The 25360-nt window shown below is 44.1% G+C and overlaps 3 protein-coding genes across 4 annotated transcripts; 2 read left to right on the top strand and 1 right to left on the bottom strand.

Annotated features, from left to right (window-relative positions):
* The first annotated feature begins 2077 nt into the window (after positions 1-2077).
* LOC120458482 lies at positions 2078-3630 on the top strand. Its single transcript, XM_039646143.1, has one exon. The coding sequence runs from the start codon at positions 2180-2182 to the stop codon at positions 3416-3418; it is 1239 nt and encodes a 412-aa protein (XP_039502077.1). The 5' UTR covers positions 2078-2179; the 3' UTR covers positions 3419-3630.
* Positions 3631-3996: 366 nt separating this feature from the next.
* LOC120454533 (HEAT repeat-containing protein 1 homolog) lies at positions 3997-10802 on the top strand. The gene is made up of 4 exons (XM_039640266.2): positions 3997-5263; positions 5392-5654; positions 5719-9426; positions 9495-10802. Exons 1-4 carry the CDS (start codon positions 4095-4097, stop codon positions 10640-10642), a joined length of 6288 nt encoding a protein of 2095 aa, XP_039496200.1. The 5' UTR covers positions 3997-4094; the 3' UTR covers positions 10643-10802.
* A 1-nt stretch (position 10803) lies between these two features.
* On the bottom strand, positions 10804-20755 carry LOC120455182 (sodium/hydrogen exchanger 9B2). 2 transcript variants are annotated; one of them, XM_039642384.2, is made up of 6 exons: positions 20499-20755; positions 13958-14278; positions 13635-13743; positions 12503-12757; positions 12261-12433; positions 10804-12196 (listed from the first exon to the last, which is right to left on the bottom strand). In XM_039642384.2, exons 2-6 carry the CDS (start codon positions 14264-14266, stop codon positions 10916-10918), a joined length of 2127 nt encoding a protein of 708 aa, XP_039498318.1. In that variant the 5' UTR covers positions 14267-14278; positions 20499-20755; the 3' UTR covers positions 10804-10915. The 2 variants fall into 2 exon arrangements, with proteins under 2 accessions (XP_039498318.1, XP_039497481.1); XM_039641547.1 differs by lacking the exon at positions 20499-20755 and adding an exon at positions 14359-14488.
* Between the last annotated feature and the right edge of the window lie 4605 nt (positions 20756-25360).

Below are 25360 nucleotides of genomic sequence, written 5' to 3'. Positions count from 1 at the left end.
AAATATTTTGCCAAAGCATTTGGAAGGACAATGAGGCACGAACCAGATGACAGAATCCGGGGAAGAAAAGCAAATCCCCGCAGCAAATAATTGAGCCTCATAAAGGAAATATCATTCATTGATTTTCTATCTCCCCACACAACAGACAACCACAACAGATTCTCGACCTCTCATTTCCCGCAGCAAGTGGATGAAGTCGTCGGAATGGGCATTGGGTGGCCAGTGGTGGTTAAGTGGTGGTGGGTCATGGGGCTTCTGTTGGCTATATGGACAGCTGATGAAACTATCCACCTAGCGGCGCAAGGAAGACTTTCACATGAATCCCAAATCTATGCCCCGTCATGATTTGCACAAAAAAACACGAGCTGGCAAATTTGTCAGTGGCACAAAGGACATAGGAAAAATGAGGGGAAAAATCTAAGGACGAGTCAGGGAGAACAAATGATAAATTATTGAGGGATTTTCGTTAATTTGATGACACTGATGATGGCCAAGGCCAGATTATCCTGACTGCCGAATTCTGATTGGGCCAAACGGCAAACAAAACACACATCTTATAGAATTTTATTTGGAATTTTGTATATTTTTTATTGGCACATATTTATATACCTAAAATACCATTACATTTTTAAAGAGCTTCTTATACTTGTGTTAACTTAAAATCGTTTTTTTATAGACGTAGTAATATAAACCAGGATATAAGCTCCATTTATCAAATTATTGTTAATATTTTGATAAGCCTAAAATATGCAATGTTTTGAAAGCTTTATTCGCCCAGATTATATGAATTTTAATTATATTAAATATATGTATGTTAATATATATATAATATTATTAAATAACCTAGTCAATAAAATCAAATTGGTTTCAATTTACAAACGATTTGCGTACATTCTTTAAGGGGGGGGTAGGGTTTTAAAGGGAGAAAAAAACAGGTTTTTACAGATTTTTTTTTGGGCGTACGGTAAAAGTAAATTTATTTCTGATTATTGTACATTAAAGAGTAGTATTTGAACTATATTCTGTGAAATATTGGTTGAAAAATATTGAAAATTGACCGAATGGCAGCAATTCTTCGCAGGCGCCTCAGAAAAAATACATTTTGCGGTGCACGTCATACCTCAGCACTGGATAATCTGATATGAAATACCCAAAGTTTTTCCATCAATTTTTATGTCCCTCTAGGTATCCCTGTCGAGTTTTTCCATTTATTATAATTTTTGAACTTTTTACAAAACTTGAAAGTGAAAATACCGATTTTTGGCCAAAGTTCATGACTATTGTTGTTAATAATAAAAAAATTAAAATCAAAAACGAAAAAATCTCGACAGCGTTACCTCATAAATTATGTAAGGAAATACTGTAAAAAATTTGAGAACGATCGGTTGAATAGATTTTGAGATACAGAGTGCACCGACTCAAAAAACATCGATTTGAGAAAACGTGTTTAAAGTTTTTGTTGCTGTCTTCCCGCTGAGGATTACTCAGGTAGTCGTTCGAGACCGCCTACTTCCAAGCTATATCTTTGTGAGTTTTGCTCCGATTGACTTCCTATTTACAGACAACAATCTTGAGTTACTATACTTTCATAATATGCAATTAAAAAAAATCACTTTTTTTGAACCCTCAAAACCCTACCCCCCCCTTAATTAAATTTTTAATCAGCAAACAAATGCTTCACAGCCTGTATTTTATTTATTATTACCATTTTAATTTATTTTGCTCCTTTTTGAGAGTTTGAGTCTCGAATGCGTCTTTGCTAGCGTTGGAGTGTGTACTCGCTAACTGGGCAGTGTGCACACACCGCACACAAAGTAAAATCATTTACATTTTTCAGAACTCCAAAACTGTACAGTTTGAGTTTTTCAGAGCCGTGCTTGTGAATTTCTAAAGTTATTTAAGTTAAAAGAATAACTGGCAATTTCCAACAACTTGAGCAAGCGCATTCTTATTATGCACAAGATAAAATAGCGAGCGCCAGGCGAACATTCATGAGATTTAAGCTCCAGTGGTTGGCAACGCGATATAAATATATATGTGCATAGCATTCTGTTTTTGATCTGGTATCCATTTGGTAGCGTGTTGGCATTTCATCGGGGCGGTCACACTGATCCATAGCCCAAAAACAAGCAACCGATGCGAAAAGCATAACAATTCGAAAGTTAAAAATTCGCTCAAGATGAGCGCCTATTACAGGCGCGCGGCGCTGCGCAAAAAGAGCCCCAGCCAGGGAAACTCCTTCGCGTCGGAGATGAACGAGTCCGGCTACACATCCTTCCTGGCGCCGCACAATTCCACCGCGGAGACGCCATTTTTGTTGGACGACGCTGAGGGCGAAAACTGTCGCAATGCATCGAACACCACGACATTCTTTCGCGGTCTGAACACGCCCGGTGGCCACCAGGAGCAGGACCTCGACTGGGGCAAGCCATATCCCAGAACACAGCCGCAGAGGCAAATCTCCGCGGAGGAGGAGCGTTTCTCTTTGACACCGCGTCTGCAGGATGCGCATAGTCTGCCAAAGCGGCGCAAGAAACACTTTCAATCCCCTCACAACAGCCCCAAGAAGTCCAAGAAGCTGCTCTTCCCCCACATAGAACAACCGCCCAAAAATCGCTTCTACGGCGGAGTTGAGAAGTTGGACATTGTCGCCAAGCTGGCCCAAGAGCAGCCGGCACTGGAGTGCATATTGCGCCATGTGGGCGCCCACACGCTGGACGTGATGACTAGGGTGTCGGCGACCTGGAAGCAGGCCGTTTATCGCAGCCAGCGGGACCTGGAGCGCCTGCAGAACCACCGACTCAAGTTGAGCCTTACCAAAGAGAATCCTCACGTGCCCAATCGGTGCAGCCATGTGCCCAAGGCAAACCACACAGTGCCATTGCAGACCTCGAATCACAGCAGCCTAAACAACAGCGCCGCCTCGCTCATGGACTCAGGCAACTCGAGCATCCACCTGATGGACGTCGATGCCGGCAGGATTCTGCGCGAGCAAACACAGCGCGTCAAGTGCCCGCGATGCGGACGCGGCAGCCGCGTTTTTATAAGCGAGGCGGCCAAGGGTGGCGAGAACTTATTGTCGCAGACCCTGCCGCCTATTGGACGCACAACCAGCACATTCCCCTGCATGACGGGTCCGCCTCTCAAACGCTTCTTGTCCCTGGATCTTGACGAGGTAAGGACATCACCGCAGGGACCGGCTTACAACTTTGCCGAATGCACCAGTGTCATCTGCCAGTTCCGGTTCTGCGTCAACTGCCTGTGCAAGTCGCATCCCGGCGAGCGTTGCCTGGTCACCGAGCTGGACACACCCTCCAAACTGATGATGCCCCGGGAGCGACTGACACCACCACAACGTGCCCAGAATCGTGATCCCAAAATCAGAAGGAAGAACTCGCTCAAGCGGCTCTGCTTTTAGCTTTATCATAGGCTTTTATTTACGATTAGTATTCGATTTTTTCAAATCTCATTAATACGTATTATGTCCATCGCATTATGTTCCATTTCATCACGTACATTCTCATATATGTTTTTAAATCGTTCACTGTAAGGTTTGTCGGAAATCTGTACCTCTGCGAGATTAAGTATTTTTTACATATGCAAAATATATATACCTTTTTTAAAATTAAAGCTGGTACTATTTGGGAGGAAACTGTACAAACTTTTAAGGGTTCCTAGTGATTGTTGCATTTTTACTTAAGGATTTATCATAAAAATTATGAAAACAGTCGTTATTGTTAAGCAAGTCTGAAAATATCAATGTTTATACTGTATTATTGTTATATATAAGAAAAAACCCTTCTTCTACATTTCTACATAGATTGCATTTAAAAAAATAAAACAAAGTAAATTGAGAAATATTAGTTCAAATACAAAATATTCAAAGTTACCCGTGGTACAACGGTTTGTGTGTCTGCTAATTGCGCTATAATGCGCGCTATGAACAATATAGCTACTTTTTTTCTTAGTGTACTTCCAGAGCGAACTCTGGCCACACTGACAAAACACGTGTGGAGTGCGGTCGCCGCGCATTTATTATTCTCCGATTTAACCATTAATTTACTTCAGAAAAAAGGAACAAAAGCGCATCCAAGATGAGTACTGCGTTGGCCCAGCAGCTGCAGAAACTGGCTGCGCCGCAGTCGTCGGTAACTTTAGCAGATGCCCGTAGTCGCGCCTCCATACTCTTCGATCCCAAGGAGGCGGCCACCAAAAATCGGCAGTCAATCTACGAGATTGGGGTAAAGGGACTGCAGGAGCTGACCGACTTTAATCCGGCCTTCAAGGAGTTCCAGCTGACGTTGTTCGATGAGGCCACATTGACGCTGGAGCGATCCGTGGAGCTGCCGGAGATCAACAACATGCTGGACGCGGCCATCGCCAAGTTCTTGCGTCTGCTTTCGCCGTATCTTCTGCTCCGACCCGCACACATGGCATTCGAATGGTTGCTGCGTCGATTCCAGGTGCACGAGTACAACCGGAGCGACGTTATGGCCCTGATTCTGCCCTATCACGAGACCATGATCTTTGTCCAGATCGTTAAGACCATGAGGCTCCGTTCATCGGACGGCGACTGGTACTGGCTGCGCCCCTTGCAGCGTCCTGGCGTTCCGCTGGCCAAGACTACTATTATCAACAGAGCCGCCGGCAATCCCGCCTTCCTCGGCTTCATCTGCCGCAGTACCCAGAAGGCGGTCAAGGAACTGGGCCCACTTGCCCACCAGCTACAAGCCCAGATCAACTTCTATGCCACCGTCGTCGTTGGCGCCCTGCAAACGGCCAAACCTCTGCAGGATTGGCACATCACGACTATTCTGGAGTCGTTGCTTCGTGGCCTGGTGTCCGATAACATTGACTTTATGGCCGCCGCGTATGTGATCGTGGCGCAGCTTGTGTCCCGCACCAAGCTCAAGAGCAAGGTGTGCAACGCCCTGCTGGAACGCGTGGCCAATTGCCCGTTCGAGAGGCTTCACAGTGAGTCCCTGCTCCTGCTTGTCTGCATCTATGGCAAGCAGCAGGCCGCTTTGCCACACTTTAAGCCGGAAACCGTACTAAATCTGGTTGGGAAGAAGTGGCTCATCTCCACTCTGGCCGCTCTGGCTAAAAGCAACATCGCCATCCAGTCTATCTGCATGCCACTTATGACGGGTGCCGTGGCCGCCATTCGGGAGGAGGACGCCTCTTCAAGCGCGTGCAAACTGTTCTTGGACAACCTGTTGTCAGAGGTGCCCATGCCAAAGCCGACTGCTCAGCAGCTGATCAAGTAAGTACTCGGAAAAGGAGGTTGAAAGGATTTCTTAAACCAGAAACCACATTAATTTGTAGTAGACCTGAACTCTGTAGGCTCTGTTCCAATTTAATTAACATATGTGTATTTTTTACCCATTTCAGTTGCTTTTTGGATACTTTTGTAGAGACTGCGACCGATGCACCAGAGCCCATGGAAACCAACTCAAACGATGATGAAGATACCATCGTAATTGATTCGGATGATGAGCAGGAAACGGAAAAGACCAGCTTCCAAACCTGGTATACCACTTACCTCGAGAAGCTGGAGAGACGATATCCAGAAGCTTTTGACCTTAGCGTTAAAGAAGCCTTGAGATCCAAATCATCTACAAGCAATCGCCAAAAGGCCTTAAAGTTGGCTTTGGGTGCGTTAATCATAGTTTTAGAATAACAATATAAATATTAACTATCCTTATTATTAATTTTTAGGTTTCCGTCTCAACACCACAGATGAAAAAGCAAAGAACGCATACGAAAAGCTCTATCACTACAGCGCTGACTGGCGACTTAGCGCTGTCCAGAAACTAGTCCAGAATTTGAATGTGCCTAAAAGGCGAGAGAGAAGCGTTAAGCTACTGCAGGAATGTTTGCCCGATAGGATAAATGATGATAGTGGTGCTGTGGTGTCAACCTTGCTATCATTGCCTACCGAGGAGCTCACCGAGATGTTGGGTCCGTTGCCTCTGGCTCAGACCCTATGTCGTCTGCTGTATCGCGCTCAGTCCGAAAAGGAGCAGGAATGGCAGCCTGTCATACCACTGGCTGTTCGCCACTTGACCTCTGCCGCTGTGAGCGGCCATTATGACACAAATTTAGTGCTATTAGCGCTGATGCCGCTGCTCTTCCCTGGCGAAGCTTTAGCTGAGCACCAGCACAAGGCTTTGCTGATTCTACTTGGCAGTGATTTTGTCAGCAAAGTCCCGTTTTTGGCAGAACTTAAAGTGATACACAAATTCAGTGACTTTAATGTCGGCGAGCACCGTCAGCACTTCCTGGACGTAATAGCGAGCAGCAATCAGGAATTGAGCCAAGAACGAGCGTTGCTCCAAAGCGTAGAAGATCATGGCGGTGAGTCGTACATTCAGGAAGCCTCCCAGCTGACGCACCTTTTACTTCTGCTGACTGCCTACGCTAAGAGGGCACTGCAGCCTCAGGAAAGCCTTCACATGCTGGAGAAAATCGGACTTTATAGTCGCCGCCTCCAATTTCGTGTGGTCAACAATAGTCAGAAGACCCACAACTGTGCCCCCCTCCAATTGTATGTGGATTTCCTATTGACTTTGGTGAAGAACACCAAATGGACAGCTTTAGCTTCGACACCATGGAATCAGATGACCGATGAGCTTCGCCTCTGTCTGCGTCTGCTGGAGATTATATGCGCCCAAGTGTTCTCGGAAGAGGCTGGTCAGCCTGAGCGTCAGGAGTGGACGCGAGCTCTGCAACAAAGTTTGCAACTAATCCTGCCTGAAGCTCAAGATAGATTGGATATGCTATCAAACTTCTACGTGTTCGAGCGACTGCCAGAATTGTGGCCTCGGGACTCTGACTATGCCGTGTTCCGTTTGCAAGGCTTCTTTCTTCTGGAAGCGGTTCTGTCCAACCCGAAATCCGAACTAGACTGCAGCCTGGTTCATGTGCTGCGGGTGGCCAACGCCTGTGGATCCCCCTTGCAAACTCTGCGAATGCAGGCCATTAACGCCCTGCAGCTATTCAGTAATCGCAAACTAGTGTCCCATGTGGAGCAATTGGTGCGTTCGTTGCTGCAGCGGAAGAGCGAGTTGGGCATGGACCACGAACAGTTTGCCCTGATTCTATACACCATTCTGGAACCAGTGAAGGCCACGGCCAAGGAAAGACTCGTGCTGTCAAAACTGAAACGATCTGTCTTGGCTTTGGCCACCGATCCGGAGCAGCCTCCCATTTGTACCGCGGTTTTGCTTGCGAGCCTGAAGCACGTCAACGATGAGCATTTCTTATCCGAATTGCTGCCGCTGGGACTGGACTCCCTGAAGAAGATAACTGCGGGGGAGGACAACCAGCATATAAAGCAGCTGCCATGGCCACATAGCGAAATCTACAAGTCGGTAATGGAGAAATTTGAAGGGCGTGTTGCGCTCAATGTGTTGCTCCGAAAGGATATGGCTTGGAAACTGTTTGAGGACAGCTTCGCCCAGTACGACACCTATGTTCAGCTTGAAAATAAGCTACAGCCCCTTCCCTGCGTCCTGCTGAACAGCCTTACTCCGGAGACCTTTGAGCAAATGCAGGCCAAGCACAAGATGGCTCTGATCAAGCTGATAGTGGAGTCAACTACCAATTCGGACAACGACAGCATATTCTTGGCTAGCCATCGTTTGCTGAAGCGCTGTCGCTTGGATTGCCAGCCACTAGTCCACAGCCTTTTGGAGATGGCCAACACCAAGGTGCAGAAGCAAAAACCCGCCAAACGGCGATCAGTCCAGGCCGCCCAACTGGATCTTACCAGTCCGTCCTGGAAGCAAGGAATGACTCTTCTCGAGCTTTTGGAAAACAAGAAACAGCTGGTTGGAGCCGAGCTGCTGATCCCGCCGCTCTTCGAACTCCTTCAAGCCTGTCTGACGCTGGAAGAGCACAGTGCCGCCGAGTATCCCAAGCAGCTGATTCTCTCAAGCTTGTTACACTGCTGCCAGACGGCACAGACGGCTGGGGTGCAGCTCGTTAAGGCTATGCCTGAATCTAGCTTCCGCATCGAGCTGGTGGTGCAATGCTTGAGGAATACCCGCAATCCGCAGACCCAACAGCATGCGCTACTTTTCCTCACTCACTGTGCTGGCATGTATCCGCAACAAGTTCTACACAAGATCGTCGAAATCTTTACGTTCGTTGGCTCCACGGTGGCGCGACACGACGATGCCTTCAGCCTGCATATAATTCACAATGTGGTGGAGTCCATAATACCCATCCTGCTTCTGAAGACTGGACATAATGAGCTGGTTATACCCGTGCTTAAGGTGTTTGCTGATATTTGCGCAGACGTACCAGTCCATCGTAGATTGCCACTTTATGCTACCCTGTTCCGAGTACTGGAGCCCAAGGAGCACCTCTGGCAGTTCTTGTGCATTGTGTTCGAGTCACAAGTTCTGCTGGAGCAGGTTCAACAAAAAGTGTCCACAGACAAGTCGCGACTGGACTTTGCCCGTGAACTGACGTTGATGTTTGAAGATCCGACGGTCGCAATTCAGACGAGCATCCGTCTATTGGATTACTTGGCCCAGTTGCCGACAACCAAAGGCGGCCTTTCGGGTGCGTCAGGCTCCACTGTGCAAGTCACGGAACAACAGCTCTTCGATGTTCGGAACCGGACGTTCAAGCAACTGCGGCACTACAAGTACCTCATCATGGACTTCCTCTCTGGAATAAGCAGCTGCAATGAATGGGAGAAGAAGATGAAGCGACCCGATCCCACCGAGCTGCTTCCGTATTATCAGGAATTCATCCTAAAGACACTCGCGTACGTGGGCGTTCTTAATGGAGCATTGGAAGCAGCCTCCGATACGCCTTCTTTGGAGAAGTTCTGGCGTGTGCTATCCAACCATGCACACGATGTCTTGGATAACGCCATCGGACTTCTGGCACCGCAGCATTTCCTTAGTGTGATAACCGAACTACTGCAGCATGATCATGTGTATGTGCGCATTAAGGTGATGGACTTGTTGGTCACCAAGCTGAGTGCGACGAGCGATTACTTCAATCAAACCGCCGCTGAACACTTTAAGGTGCTTTTCGCGCCATTGGAAGAGATTATCAACGGAATCCTGGAGGGCGGTTCCAACAGTGCTCAGCAGGCGAAGCTTCAGCAGACTGCGTTGCACGCTCTGCAGTTGTTGGCCCTCCGTCACGGACGCGACTTTATCGAAGAGTGCCGCTCCCTTCTGGCCACCTTGACCAAGATCACCAAACGACGTGCGAACGTGCCCAAGGCAGTAGTGGGCAATGTGGTGCTGACTCTCGTCGAAATCTGTGCAAGTCTTAAGGCACACGCCTTAGCCCAATTGCCCAAGTTCGCTCCCCAACTGACGGAGTTGCTGAAGGAACAGGTTCACCAAATGGCCTCGCTCAAACAGGGACCAGACTACGTCTGTTCCACCCTTGTCACAGGTAAGTCTCCACATCGACAATCCATTTGGAAATATTCCTCAACTAAATATATTGATATTCTATTGCAGCTCTCCACAAGCTCTTCAAGGCGCTGCCGCTTTTCTTGGGACCCTACTTGGTGGACATCATCGGTGGCTTGGCGCGCCTTTCAGTGCAACTAGATAATGCACAGCTGGTGCAGGACAAACGCACACAGATGCTAAAACAGCAACTTGCGAACGTTTGGACTGCAGTAGCCCAGGGCGTGGAGGTGCGCATTCTTGTACCCAGCTGCGCCAAGGCGTTCTCCAGCCTGTTGGAGCAGCAAGCGTACGACGAGCTGGGACATCTCATGCAGCAGCTGCTGCTGCAGAGCATTCGACACAATCCAGCAGCCCAATTGCTACCGGTTCAGGATCTTCTAAGCGATCTCTTCCTACAAGCGCTCAACTTCCGGCTGCAAGTGCGCGGACGAGGATTGCAGAGACAATTGGTTTCAGATGTAGAGGCGGCCATTGCCGAGACCTTTGTGACGTGGATCCTAAAGTTGTCAGAGACCAGCTTCCGTCCCATGTACTCTCGCGTACATAAGTGGGCGCTGGAGAGCAGCTCTAGGGAAACGCGTCTCACATACTTTCTGCTGACCAACCGGATTGCCGAAGCTCTAAAATCTTTGTTTGTGCTGTTTGCCAGCGAGTTTGTCGAAGACTCTTCGCGGCTGCTGACGGAGCACAACTCCATTCGACCCGAGTTTGAAGTCGAAGAAAAGGAAGATGACGTGGAGCTCTTAACGGCCATACTGAACACTCTGCATAATGTGTTCTTGTACTGCAGCGAAGACTTTATCAATGACCATCGCTTCAACGCCCTGATGCCACCGCTGGTGAACCAATTAGAAAACGATCTGGTACTGGGAAATGATTCGCTTCAACAAAGTCTGAGTAACTGCATTGCCCAGTTGGCAGTGGCCACCAACGATGTGATGTGGAAGCAGCTCAACAGCCAAGTGCTCCTAAAGACGCGCACCCCCACTCCCGAAGTGCGGATCCTGGCCTTCAACAGCTGCGTCGCTATCGCCCGCAAACTGGGTGAAAGCTATGCTCCCCTGCTGCCGGAGACAGTTCCATTCATCGCGGAGCTGCTGGAGGACGAGCACCAGCGTGTGGAAAAGAATACGCGCAGTGCAGTCCAAGAGCTGGAAACTATTTTGGGCGAACCGGTGCAAAAGTATCTATAATTATGAGTGAGAGATTTCTCCAAATGCTAAATGTTATGAACTCTAATATTGTCATAAAGGAATTTATAATTACATTCTATTAAAAGTGATATTTCAGTCCTAATCATTAAAATGGCAAAAAAACTCTAATTTGCTCTCTATTAAAGTAAAGTAAGTCGCAGTTCATTAGCTTACTCATTTATTCGGAATGCAGAATCCGCTTATTCTAGTGTACAATAAGAAAACAATCAACATTATTCTTGACACAACAAGTGGAGCGATTTGGAAGCGGTACTATGTGTTGTATGTGTAGGAAATGGTGGGGATGTGGGCGTTGTTGAGCGTGTTGTCGTGTGTCTCCTTGTCCTCGGGTATCTCCGGATCCTCGCGCTCCTCCTCCTCGTCGATGATGCTGATGTCGCGGATGGATGGCCGATGGCTGCGTCGCCAGCCACTGAGGTCCTGCGGCTGCTTGGTCTTGGTTAGCAGCTTGGTGCCCGTCACCGAGATCAGGATCGCTCCCAGCGGAGCGGTGAGAACGATGCTGAACACGCAGATCGTCTGCACAATGTTCGCCCAGTTGCGTTCCTCATCGGTGGCGTCATCCCCGAGATGCTTTAGGGCCACCGGTCCGAGGGCCGCCTGCACCGTTGCCTTGGCCATCCACGACAATCCCACAAAGAACTTCTCCTTGGTGTTTAGGCGATCGCCGAACGCAATACCCGCCGTGGTGAAAATGCGCAAAATGGCGCCCGTGAAAATGCATGCCGCTCCGACGGACACCGTGTGTGAGTCCAGCTCGCGAATCTTTATGGTGGCACCGGTCAGCCCGAACAGAATTGGCTCGAAGATCATCCAGAAAATCTCGAAGGCGGTGGACACCGGGTTGTCCTCCACATCCCAGCCGTCCTTGCACCAAAACAGGTTCGAAACGAAGGCCGAGAAGACCACAGCCAGGGGTCCGGCTCCCTCGAAGCCCAGCTCCTCGCTGCCATAAATGGCCATCAGTCCGCCGGTGAAGAGCAGCAGCGTCCGCAGTGGCACCACATACGCGTCCCCCTTCTCCGGAAAGATGCGTGCCAGCGAACCCCAGACGACGCCAAAGCCCAGGCCGCCCAAGATGCAAACCGGCGCCTGGGCGATCTGGTAGGCCAGACCCTTGTCGGAGAACATCACCGTGCTGATGATGCCGAAAATGGCCACCGACAGAGCATCGTCCACGCCAGCCACGGCCACCACCAGTGTGGGAATACCCTTGGCCACGCCATAGCCCTTGGTCCGCAGGCGGAACAGGCAGGGCACCACCACGGCCGGTGACACTGCGGCAATGATGGAACCCAGCAGGAAGGCCCAGATCCAGGGCAGGTCCAGCAGGAAGTGCGACATAACGGCCATCACCACGGCCTCCACGCACCACGGAATGATGCCCAGCTTTAGGATCGTCTTGTACACCTTCTTGAAGGCCTCCGGCTCCATTTCGAGTCCAGCTCGAGTCAGGATTATGGTAAGCGCGAATTTGCGCAGGTGGGCTGTAACCTTGGAGAAGTCGCCATCAATGTTGGCCCAGCCTACATTCTGCAAATTAAAATCAATGTTTAGTTTAGGTAAATGATATATGTAGTAATATGTGGAAGAGTACCTGGAACAGTATGCCCACCATGAGCATGCCAATGAGACGTGGCAAGGTAGTCAGCGATATGAGGTAGCCACCGAAATTGGCGGCCACAGTGAGAACGACCAGGCCAAAGAGCTGCCCTCCAGGGGCAGCCGAGTCGCCGATGATCACGAAGGCGGTGACCCAGATAAGGACACCTGTAATTCAGGAATATTTATACACTTATAACCTCAATATACACCAATTCAATTGTGAAGTTTGCTCACCAATCAAAATTATGGAAATTAAACGCGATACCGTCCTAAACGTGGGGCACAGCGGATAGGGGAATATCTTCTGCCAGAAGGGCGGCTCCCAGGACGCGGATGGCTCCTCGCCGCGACACTTGAGGCAGAATGTGTACATCCAGGACTCCTCGACGTAGTTGGCACCGCCATTGCTGCTACTGCCTCCGGTGTTACCCATCTGGTGGCCATTGTACTTCGCATTGAGCACGTCCAGCGCATTCTGTCGATAGTTATCTGCGAAACAAAGACGGTTCCAATGAGTGAAGGAAACTATTGGGTTGGGTGCACCAGCACCTATGTATAGGTGCTACTATAGTACCACTCAGTTTGTAAGACCTCAAACAACTATCTTCCCAGCTAGCAGGGATCTCTAATTAGGTGATAACTATGGGCATTAGATCGCAGGGGAATGCGTCAACGGTAAGACCTACGCAACAATATTTTGATTTGGTAGAACCCACTTCCCCCGGCTCGCTAATTGATAATGTTGACTGGAAAATGAAGTAGACGTAGAACCGTAGCCGCCGATCAAACAAGCGCTTCAACTTGATATATTTGCATTTTTCAACTGGTTAATTCAAGTTAAAATTTCAATGGGACCGTGAAAATGAGGTGCTGACTTGATAGGAAACTTCCTATCATACTTGTATTTCGGAATAATATATATGATGTACTTCACATGTGTTAAAGTGCTTGTTATTATATATAATTGGCGCCATTGCATTTAGCTTCAACAGTCGGTAATACTTATTAAATATAAATGGAATGGCATCATGTATTTATAAAATATATATACTACACTTTCTCGAATCTCAGTTTAGCACGTTTGCAAAAGAATTTAATACTTCATTGAGGCGCCCATGATTGAGTTTTTGAAACGTGTTAGTAGCGAAAATGCTCAGCACACGTGAGAAGTGAGTGTAGACTATATACGTCGCAGACTGTGTAAGAAATATTTTCGAAATATTAAAGTATTCCGCAGATATATGGCTAATACGACCTGCTTTAACCATAACAAAGTGGTTTATTCGATATTAAATTATATCAATTCTTTTGCTAACAAACTAGAATCCTCGGCAAGGATCTAGCGATCCGGGAATGTGCCACTTACCATAGCTGTGAGTCGAGACCCGATCACTTTCGTTGTCATGGGGAACTGTATCCTTCAGGATGCTCTTCCTTCGCGCCGGTCCAATGTCCGTGTGCGAATGTGTGGAGGTCTGCAATCAGAATACGAATGTAGATTAATTTAGTTAAATAACCATACGTTATCGGTAGCACAGGTTCACAAGCGTGTGCCCATATATATTTTCATTAGCAGATTATATTGCAGTACATGGAAAATCCGTTTTTACGATGCACACCCAACAAGCGGAATGATCGCAATCGCCGGCGGGTAATGAATTGATATAGCCAACGGCCAACGGCACTCACCTGTGAAATTTTACGCCTCGGATTTTGCTCATAGGCGGGATTATCGTATCCAGTGCCGAGACCCCCATTCCCGCCAATCATTGGCGGATCGGATATAATGCTCACTCGTCGCTTGGGTTGGCTCTCGATGACAATGGTGCTCCTGTGGTTGCCAGCCCCATTGCCACTGCCATTCGCATTGGGCATGGGCACGTCGCTGGGCACTGGGATGGGTGACGGAGCGATGATGGTCGTCGGTGTGGTTATGGTCGCTGGTGCTCCACCGACGGATGGATCCTCGCGGGCTTCTGGGTCTCCCGTGGCCGTCATCTTCTTATGGCTCTGCCGAAACGAAGTTTATGATAAGTTATCTGTGCTCAATAGATCAATTATTGCTCAGGATCAGTGGCCGTAATGCTTACAATAAACATTTGACGGCGTCGCGAATCAAATGTATAAAACTGTTTTGAAGCGATTCGCGAGTTTTTACAACTATCTCGTTCGACGTTTAGCAATGAAATAAATTCATTACCACTCGGTGGCAATCCGCCAACTCCAGGTGGACACACACAGACATAAGATCACACACACACACACACGCAGAGGCACCTGGTGGCTACACTGGGCGAAATGGCGAGGCGCTAATTGAAAAGCCAAACTGATATTTATCAAAGCCCAGGAAAATGGCAGGCAAAGTTATATAAAGGGTAATTGTGGGAATAAATGCCCTATTTATCGAATCCATTTATTTATTTATAAACTACTCTCAAAATGTACTAATAAAATATTTAGTGTGGTCATATAAAACGTAATTGTGACAATTAGTGCCCCGGTTCGTAAATTTATTTATTTAATTTGTATATTTATTTATTTAATTTTATAGAATATTTTATTGTGATTGTGGAATGTTGTGAATTATTATTATTTCCTATCAAAAAATCGAAAAAAAAAATTTGTAAGAAATCGCATATTTTAAATCATCGTTTTCGACATAACTTGGCCAAAAATGGCCGCACAGCTAAAATAAAGACTGTTTTGTGCTGCTTATAAACATAGCAAACTATGTCTATACATACTTTTTCGATTTCCCAAAAAAAATTTTTTTTTAATTTTTGCATTTTCGATAAGGGATACCATCATCAAAATTTGTGAAAAATGGCAAAAAATTAGCATTTCAATGTATGTACATAGATCGATAGGGAATTTTGTTACGAATTCAACGAGGTATGGCATTCTACAATTGGACAACTATTTTTACCGCTATCGAAAAAAAACTGATTATTTTGTATCAAAAAATCTAAAAACAAAAATTTTGTAAAAAATCGGATATTTTCAACCGCCGTTTTCGACATAACTTGGCCAAAAATGGCCGCACAGCTAAAATAAAGACTGTTTTGTGCTGCTAATAAACATGGCTAACAATGTATATCCCTACTTTTTTGGTTTTCAAAAAAAAAAATTTGACAAATTTTTGCATTTTCGATAAGGGGTACCATCATCAAAATTTGCGAAAATTGGCAAAGAATTACAGTTTCCTTTTTTGAGCACAGGTGGATAGGAAATTTTGTTACGAATTCAACGAGGTATGGCATTCCACTTTAGGACAACTATTTTTACTGCTATGAAAAAAAACTGATTATTTTTTATCAAAAAATCGAACAAAAAAAATTGTAAAAAATCTGATATTTTCAACCGGTGTTTTCGCCATAACTTGGCCAAAAATTTTTGTAGTGCCCCTGTGAACTTGTGAAAACGTGAAAGACTAACGTAAGTATTAAATAAATAGTGTAAAATCTTCTTAAAACCTCAATAAAAATTAACAGCAATTAGCTTTAATTATATCACCTGGCCCGAAAGATACACCTGATACTCGGTCGGTGATACGGATAGGTACACCCATATCTCATGCCATGAATATGTAAAAACCAGGTCGGTTGCCGCTTTGATGACCAAGAAGTTTTTTAGCCATTTGTTTGACATTCAATTATGACGCGTTTATCTAAACAAATTCACGTGAGCTGCGTTTAATATCTGTTTAATGTGTTTTTTTTTTGTTTGTTTTTTTTTGAGACGTCTCGAAATAATGAGGCTGATTTGATTATTTTATACATTTGGTGATTATTTGTTTTTCGAGTTCGGGGCTTTCCGTTGTTTTTGCTATTGTTGCGTTTCTGCGGCGAGAACAGAATGTGACATCAAGTCATGCGGTTCGTTAGCTGAAATCAAACAAAGCCACTGGCATGTTGCTTGCCAGGCAAAATGTTGATTTAAATTTTTCGTTTCCTACGTACAAAGTTGCGTTATCCGATTTGCTAATTTATGGCTCACACAAAAACTGGCGCGGCAAACAGCAAGTGACAAATTCGTCCAAAATGCGAATAAAATGGATTTTAAGCCATTTGATGGCCAGAAGTGACAACACGGAGATGGGATATTATTCAGTTCAATAAAGTCGTCATTAATGAATGTGCAACATGTTGACGTTATTTACGCTCTGATTGGAGCCCTAAATATAGACATAAATCGGTGAGAAAGGGGAAAATAGCAGACGATATCGGAAAGGTTGAGAACGGGAAGAGTCTATTTGCAATCACAACTGCATAATTGGCCAGCCACGCTCAATGTTTTCAATTTTCACCTCTAATTAGCGCCGATTCAACAAAAAGTGCTGCTACGAGTATTGATAGGAGTAATTTGCTGTGATAAAATTGTTTTCGACAATATTTAAGCTTGGGCAGTCACCCCAGCAGCGATGTCTACTCTTATAGATCTCAATCTTAATCGCATCCAATGCCTAAAAAATCTGAGTGGCTTCGATTATTTAGTTTTTAGTCTCTTTTTTTTTGGAGGGGTGCTTGGGGCTCTAATTGACGCGTGTCTGGTATCAAACAGATGCGAGTTGACAAACTTTTCGACACTTCATCATCAATATATCATAGGTACGAGTATATTATCATCACGTGCTATCATGCGAACAAATGGCGAACAAAGCGGCTTAATTAGCATTCGTGTGTCATCTGCTGGGCTTTTAAGACAAATAAAACAAATAAACAAATATATCTGGCTATAAAAGTGTAAGTATTGATCAATAGGCCAGATTACAGGTCATCTGTAGGGTGAAATACTCGGGGGATTACCAAGCATTTGATAGTCAAGTTAAGATTTAGAAGTTATTTATATAAGCATGTACTTCAATGTAAAATATATGCAGTTTTATTATTACGAATATAATGTTAAGTTCTTCTTTTTGAAGAACCTTTTTCATTTAAAAGTGAAACATGATATCCAAATAGATTACAATGACGAAAGTCTTTTGATTTAATAATTTGGCTAATTGCTGGCGATATCTTGATTTTCCCTTTGAACCCTTGTTAGGCACTTCTGCATTCAACTTGGCTTTCAACGATTTTGCCGCTCTTTGACCTTGCCGGAGGTTGCCCCCACCCCCAAATTCAGCGCCCACACCAAAAGGCATTTTGCATTGACATCGAATGAACAACGGCGAGGAACGATTCTACGTGACATGTTTGCCTGATCGGATTGGCCAGGGTATAAGCAAATTCGAAGCAGTTAGTTAGCTTGGGTCAGTTGGCCGGAGCGGTTGTTGCATAGCTGGAACTGGTCAGGTGGCCGGATTACTTAGCACTGGCACTTGGCAGTGCCAATCCGTTTTTGGCCCAAAAGGTTTTCCTTCGCACGCTTCGAGCCCCATTGCACAATAGTCACAGTCACAACCAAAAAAAGGGGGGCCCAAAAACATTTACATTTTACAACGATTTTGAAATTGGGTAGCTAGCCAATGGATGGGATGGAATGGGTGGATCGGCTTGGATGGAGCAGTAGTATCAGTAGTAGTATCAGCTACCTGTGACGTGATTCACTTTCGAAGCCCGTCGGTCAAACGACAAAACGCATTGCTGTGCCTCGACTTTGGTTTTCTTTTCGCTTGTAATTGGCACGGCTGTTATCCCATAGCCATTGTGTTAATCTAATCGATTGCTAGAGTTGAGCGTTGTCTAGGGAACTGCCCACCAATAGATAATCAGTAGAGATAATAAGGTTCGCGCATTCTTACACAATTAATCCCCAAAACACTTGAGTGCTGGGAGCGTGTAAATTTTGAGAACAATTCACTTGAATGTGCCTCCCAAATAACAAATGACAAATACAGTCGTCTATTTCTACGGATTCTTATCACCCGGAGTCACATGTGGCCAATGGGGAGACATGATGGTATTGGACACTTGGCTAATCTCCGCTGGGCTTTTTCCGGCTACGATTAGCCGGTTGTAGGACTGCTAATTGACTTTGGCTATGACGAATTATTTAACTCTTTATTTATATTGTTATTGCTATAGTAGCTAACAGCTGAAATTGCTAGGTCATCCCACTTTCAGTTGCAAAAGTTGAATTACTCTTTGGTAAGATAAATACAGACTGATTTTCTAAAGCAATCTCCAGAAATGGAAAGGAATATTTTGACAACGAAATCCATTAAAGGTTTTCTTCTGATAAAACCAATGATGACAGTTCAAAGCACTCTTTATTGGGCGCCAATAAAACAGAGTTTACTGCCATGAATAGAGGTTCCTGTGTGTAAAACTTCAGATTGACGTCAAAGAAGTCGTCCTCCAACTCTCAGCTCCAGTACTAGTGTTCAATTGATCAATTAAATGGTTTTTGCAGAGACAGACACCACCATTGCTCGAAATTATTGAGGACAATTTTTTAAATAGAGCTCTATTGAAGTTATCAAGTACTATATGGCATCGGTGGAATCTTTTATGGCCGTTGGATTTCATTGGAGCTTTCGCAAAGTTATCTTAGGCTGTATATTTGCATTAATTTATTGCAAATATAAAAGACTTTTGCGATGATTGATCGCAGCATGTAGAAAATCCATATAATATAACATATTCCTGGCTTATCTGACAATCGCCGGCGATAGGAAAGGGCGCTATGGCGAAAAAAGATTTAGCCATAAAGAGTAAAATAAAAATCCACCAAACACTCGAGCTGGCCGATCATAAAAATTGAAGGGGCCGCGAATGGTTTGATAAGGGTGGCGGTTTCGGAGGGGAGGGGTTACCCCCTTATCGCACCGCCGGACAACTTAATTGGCTTGATATTGCCCTACTACCCCAGCTACCGTGTGGCCAAGTGTGGATTGTGATTGATTCCATTCCGAATGCTAAATACGCAGACGGGATCGGGTCCCCTTTAAATTGGTTTCACGATTGCGATCGCGATCGGATCGCGAAATATGTGTGATTACTCCACTTACGAGTGTTTCATTAACAGACCTACTCCACTCGAATCTCAATCAGCCATGAATGTTGTTTCTATATAATCGGCTTCATATTCGATTTCGCTTTCAAATTCCCCCATCCCTTCACCTTTTTTTGCGGATTTCAGGTGCTTTCCTCTAGGGGTTTATCTGCCACAATTGCGCGAATTGTTTATTAAAACATTATCAATTTCTGTAATCCACAGTCGGATCCACTTCACACTGTTCTACACTCGTTTCGTCTGGCTTTGGCCTTTGTCATTAGTCCCATTGACAACCGCTAATTGTGGTAAGTGTTTATTGGCCCAATTTTCGAGGCATTCGATAAGACTCGGCCCGGGTCTCTCTATTTTAATTATGCATGTATTTTCTTTATCACCGGCCTCTGGGTGAGACTTCCTCTGCTTATCTAAGCCGCACAAGTAATGAACTTAAATGATGGGCACCTTCGAGAAGTTTTGGATGAAAATCACACAATTGGGCAATTTTTAGTGGTACCCTTATGGGGATTTTCGGGCACGCGGCACGGTTTGATCTGTATCATATTCTAATCTTATACAGTACACAGAAAAAAAAGTAAGTTTAATATAAATTTATATCAATAAATTATAAGTGTAAGCTTAAATAGCAATTTCAAAAAGATATGACATTAAGTGTCGAGCAATATACGAATCATATTTTTATGTATTTTATAAATAAATATTCGAAACGTAGATTTTGCGACTTTAGAAACGTTTTAATTGATTGTGATATAAAGTAAACAATACATAATGCAATGCACCACCGTTATACGCACTGCGCATTTCCTTCTCATTGTGATTTTATTGATACTGATATGGAGTTAATGCGTTCTGGAACTCGTTCACAGCTTACATTAAAGGGTTAAACCGCTTGAGATGTTCGGTTAATAGCGTTTAAATTATGATGCAAATGGTAGGCACTGCAAATTGATTTTCCTCATGCAATAAAATATTCTTATGCATTCATTTCGAGTTCATTAAGAAATCATTCACATTTCATTAATTTCGGTCAATATGCAAATGCGCAGCAAAACGTAAATAAAGTGAAATATATGAGCCAAATTAATAACAGCTCAAAGTCGCAAGCGGGTGTTTTTAATCATAAGCGAGTGTAATTTGCATTTGCACTGTTTGGCTGCTTTGGCATTTTGATTGGAGTTCCCAAAAAACACGTACAGCCAGAAATGTGAAATATCTTAAGTATTTACTTTATTACAGCCACTGAACTCGAAGGTGGGTATAAGTGGAAACCTACTTTGTATTCACACGGCGGGCAGGAAATTAGACAACTTTCGTTGATGTCTCAAATCTGAAAGCACTTTGTCACTTCTCGTTGTCTTCGTTGCCTTTTTATTCTGCTTCACTTTTCTCGGAAGAGCGGGTGTTTTTTCGACTAATTAAGACTGAGAAGTCGTTTTGCGTTGACTTTTACTTTCATATTCACACAACGCGATCCATGGAGGCGAAAAGTGAGGCGAAGTCGATCCGCAACCTGGCCAAAAGCACGACTAAGTCGCTGCAAATTCCTGCAAGCGTTTTATAGGCACACACACTCACATGTCTGTAAACACAATCGGAAGAATTGAATCGAATTGAAACCGCTCTCTTGCTCACCCATTTATTCACTCACTCACTCACTCACTAACTCACTTAATCACTCTCCGATTTGCGAAGAACGGCCCGAAGTTATGTGGCTGTAGGTGTTATCTTCTGGCGCGATCCACCCACCTGAAAATGAAGGTGGCCCAAAGCCCGCTCTTCGAATAGAAGAGGCGTAAATCAAGCCCATCGCCAGTCAATGGTGTAAGCCAACTATAAAGCTCCATGTGGCTACTGCACTGCTATATCTCGAACTGAAGGCCCTCCAGTTGTACGACCCATAAAATGGTCAACAAAATAATTTCCTCCATGCTTCCCAGGCCATAAATTCAATTCAGAATTTACCATGGCGAATGCAATGTCATAACTGGTACTTGGCGTACTTGGTGTGAAAATACATTATTTATATGGCCCTATATGTGACACGAAAAAGTATGCAATAAAATATGATTGATGACCCGAGATAACGAATGGTTTTTCTTTAATTAGTCAATCTTGAGAAGCTCAATCAATCGAAAATCGAAAGCGTTTGATGGCTTTATGGCCACGCTAATCAATTCACATTTATATGGTCGCGACTTTGTGTTTGCCCATCGTTTGATGAACTCCGTAGGGAATTTGGTAATTGAGTCACATCGAAAACATCGCGTTAGAAAGTCAATTGGTTAATTGGTCTAATTGACTTAGCGTTAAAGTGCTCGGCATGCATATCAATAATTCAAATAGCTCCTAAATGTCTAAATACTTAGCCAAATATTATATTAGATTAATCAATTAAAGTAAACCAACACCGATAAAAATGTCAGTTTGTTTAGTTACCATTTGCATATTTTTGCCCAATTTTAACTGATAAATCGTGATACACTTAAAACTAACAAAGTGTCTCTCTCAGACACTGAATAGTATTTCTTTTGTTATCTGCGCCATAAACCGTGTTTATGTTCATAAACTTCCTAAAGATTTCCACTGCAATTCACTTGGGTAAACCAATTTTGATTATCGCCATATAAGTACATGATTTGCGGTATTTGGAGAAAACAGTGTTATAATTTAAACGAGCTAAAAAGTGCTTACAATTGATTTTGGTTAAAATTGTTATTGTTATTATCGGCCAGAGATTAATGTGATATTTCTGACATTACCCGCATAAAGGTAAGGCGGCAAAGTAATAAAATTGATTTCACTGCTTGCATTTAATATTTATTGTAAATTTGTTTATCTAATTTCCGGCAATATATTTACCTAGTTTCTGTTTATCTGCATATTGTTTTCGCACTCATACTAATTCGCAGCCAACACGGCAAACGACCAAATCGAATTCAATTTAAACAATCCGCAAAATTGCAGCAATGTATGAACTTTTCGAATGGAACTTCTCTAATTATTTGAGTGGCAAACGGACACTGTAAAATGCGTCATGGCATCGTGGTGGCTGATGAAAATGCGGCTGGGTCAGGGATTTGTGCGGGGTCTCCATAAATTAACTTTGCCAAAATTACAAACATTTTCCCATTTCCTTCATTAAAACCCAAATCACGATGCCACACACCAGCGCCGGGGACACATACATATCCGTGTGTTGGCTGGACGGTACGGGAGTGAAGCAATTTCAATTAAAGCTAATTACAACCAATATCGACTGCCAACAATGTCAAGCATCAAATGCGACGAAGCCACCCAAGAGGAGCCATCTCGATTGGTTGGCTGGCTGAATGGCTGGCTGGCTGGCTGGCCGGTTGGTTGGATGGAAGCCCGGCTAGTGTCATGTCTGGGTCGTGCACTGCGAGAAACTGCGGTGATCCGTTCACAAGGTGTCACTCAGTGTCGCCGAGGGTCCTGCCTGTGGGCGACGGTAAGTCCTGCGCGGGGGTTGCGATGCCTGAGTAAGTTTTGTTGTCCTTGTCACCGCCAGCCACTGAGATGTGGCCATTTGGGTGAACCTAAGTCTGGCAACCAATCTTCAGTTGCATTGTAACTAAGCCTTTAAAGGACTTTTATTGAGGCTCTAATATTTATTTTATTTGTTTCATTTTTAGTGTCTATTTATACTTAAATTGTGTATACTTAAATTTCTCACCAAATAAGCAAAGCGATTATGGGTACTTTTTACGCGAAAACGCTTTTTACTAGTTATGTTTCGAAATCATCACCCATACGCCCTTTGTGCATGCCCATAAAATACCTTTTTGCTTAGAGATAAATTCCGTAGCCATTTTTTATCATATACCCATTCGTTCTTCATCGACACATTATTGTGGTTTTGAGACTTCATTTTTGTTTTTATTTGCTGTGAAGAGGTCCACCCCGAAGGATGTGTGTGCTTGAGGGTCCACAAGCTAGTGTCTGAATTTGAGTCACAGCCCGTTGCAAATGGTGGCGTTGTTGTCGTGGAATAATTAAAGCAAATTTGCACTTCAGACAGTCGCCCGTGGAAAAACAAGGCAAACATCTCAGCTCTCAACGCTGGCGACCCACAACAAGAGCGCTGCCGAATCACCAGACCCAGGTACAATCGAGGATACCGCCTCCTTAAGGAGCAGCAAAAACCCATACGAATTCCAAGGATTCAAATCCGACTTCAGCATACCCATCATGTACTACGCCATTCTTTGGGCAACTATAAGAGCTTTGTAATACAACATTATTTCTTAAATATTAAGTTTTTAATGCTAATCCAGGCAAAGAGCACTTGCATCTTATGCTTGTTACATACTGCCCAGCTTATCTGATATACCCATTCGAAATATAAATTCCGTTTATAACAACAAAAACACAGTCAGCTGCCACTGCCAACATCAACAAAAAGGGGTGCTCCAAAGTGTTTCGAGGACTCGTACCTCCTACAACGACAATTGCAACAACAGCAATGCAGAACAAAACGCCAGTCAGCCGGGAAAATACGCAAAAAAAATGTCTTTATGTACGGAAGGCAAGGTACGAACACGGGTATATGTATATGTATGTATGTTTGGGCTACCATAATATGGAACAGAGCCAGCAACACAAAAAACAATGCCAGTGAGTGGCACAGAGCGCTGGAACAGGAGCGGTTCACATGGCCGAGAAGCTATGGTAATGCCACACTACTTAACTCTAGGATAAGTTTGAAGTTCCAACAAATAAGCATTATGTTCACAAATTGCAGGGTCTGTTATGCTAAACAAATTGGTAAAATTACATGTACGAAGCTGCGTATACGTAATTTTACTGGAATTACGTATACGAAATTACGTATACGTAATGTTAATGGAAGTTAAGGGGAATATGAAAACAGTACTAAATAAAGCTATATTAACTTAATATTATACAAAAAACATTTTAATATTATATATTTAATATTTCATTACTTTCTTTGGAACTCATAACCTAATTACCTAATTAATCTAATTGAACCTAATTTAAATTAACAATAAAAACAAAAATGTTTTTTCTTAAATAAAAGTAAGCTTTAAGCACTTTTCTCTTCTGTTCGTCTAAATAAAATTATCAAGAAATGGTGGCCATACATATTTCGTGATCCTGTATTGCCGCTTGCCGCTCCTGTGGCCAAGAGAGCGAAGCGGAAAGGAGGAAACCGAACGGCGACCGCGATGACGGACTCGTGCGGATGCTGCTGATGCCGATTCTGAGCCGATGTGGATGTGGATGCCGACGAGGATGAAGATGACGATGCTGCTGCTCGGCTCTTCCTGTGGCTTTTCTCACTTGCTGAGCGCAACAAGGACCAAAAAATGCCAGCACGGCAACAACAATAGCCAACAACAATAAAAATAGCGAATGGCAACAATAAACTGGGCTTGCGCCAAAAACGAAATGCGAAAATTTGTGGGAAGAGCGAGCGAGAATCGTCTTCTCACGACAACAGGACGGGAACAGCAACAGAAACAACAAAGGAGTAACGGGATGGGAAAACAAAATCACACACACACACTTCAAGAGCGACTCTCACAAAAAGCTGCTCAAAGTCAGTGTTTCGGGTGGATGCGTGTGTGTGTGTGTTAGTGGGAGAGATTCACCCGAAAAATGTTTTCAACTTGAAATTGAACTGTGTGTGCCATAGTTGAAGGTAGAAGAAGCAGCATCAGACAAATTGGAGAGCGCCAGTTGTTGTTGCTTCAGATGCTGATGCTGATGCTGCTCTTCTCTCTCCTCCTTCTCTACACAGACAGAAATGTGGTTACAATAATCAATATGATGATGACAAACTATTTTCATTTAAACTGTTTGCTTGTATTAGTGATTAATGCATAAAAACTATTTAATTTTAATAAGCCAATTAATATTTAATCATATTTATACGTGTTAATAAAGACAACTAAGCAAAATAATGATTCTTTATGAATTAATACAAAAAAATATGTAGTATAAGTATATTTTACAATCACAGAATATAAAAGGGGGGCCAATTGAACGGGAGATCTAATCAGAAAAGACTTAAAACGTTCATCCCATAAGTACAAGGTTAATACGGGAGCTTTAGGTATCGATTTGATTTTTGCTCTGTGTAGATGGCTTTGT

This window comes from Drosophila santomea, chromosome 2L (genome assembly GCF_016746245.2).
Source record: "Drosophila santomea strain STO CAGO 1482 chromosome 2L, Prin_Dsan_1.1, whole genome shotgun sequence".
NCBI classification, from domain to species: Eukaryota; Metazoa; Arthropoda; class Insecta; order Diptera; family Drosophilidae; genus Drosophila; species Drosophila santomea.
Note: the sequence above shows the minus strand (reverse complement) of the source record. Positions and strands in the feature narration are given on the sequence as shown.

Bases quoted from the DNA above. Each gene is read 5' to 3' on its own strand.
- LOC120455182 (XM_039641547.1), bottom strand. The intron at 13,744-13,957 runs GTGAGTGCCGTT...TTCTGATTGCAG, and splicing joins CGAGGCGTAAAATTTCACAG to ACCTCCACACATTCGCACAC. The intron at 12,197-12,260 runs GTACTCTTCCAC...TTTAATTTGCAG, and splicing joins TGGTGGGCATACTGTTCCAG to AATGTAGGCTGGGCCAACAT.
- LOC120458482 (XM_039646143.1), top strand. From the start codon at position 2,180: ATGAGCGCCTATTACAGGCGCGCGGCGCTGCGCAAAAAGAGCCCCAGC.
- LOC120454533 (XM_039640266.2), top strand. From the start codon at position 4,095: ATGAGTACTGCGTTGGCCCAGCAGCTGCAGAAACTGGCTGCGCCGCAG. The intron at 5,264-5,391 runs GTAAGTACTCGG...TACCCATTTCAG, and splicing joins ACTGCTCAGCAGCTGATCAA to TTGCTTTTTGGATACTTTTG. The intron at 9,427-9,494 runs GTAAGTCTCCAC...ATTCTATTGCAG, and splicing joins CTGTTCCACCCTTGTCACAG to CTCTCCACAAGCTCTTCAAG.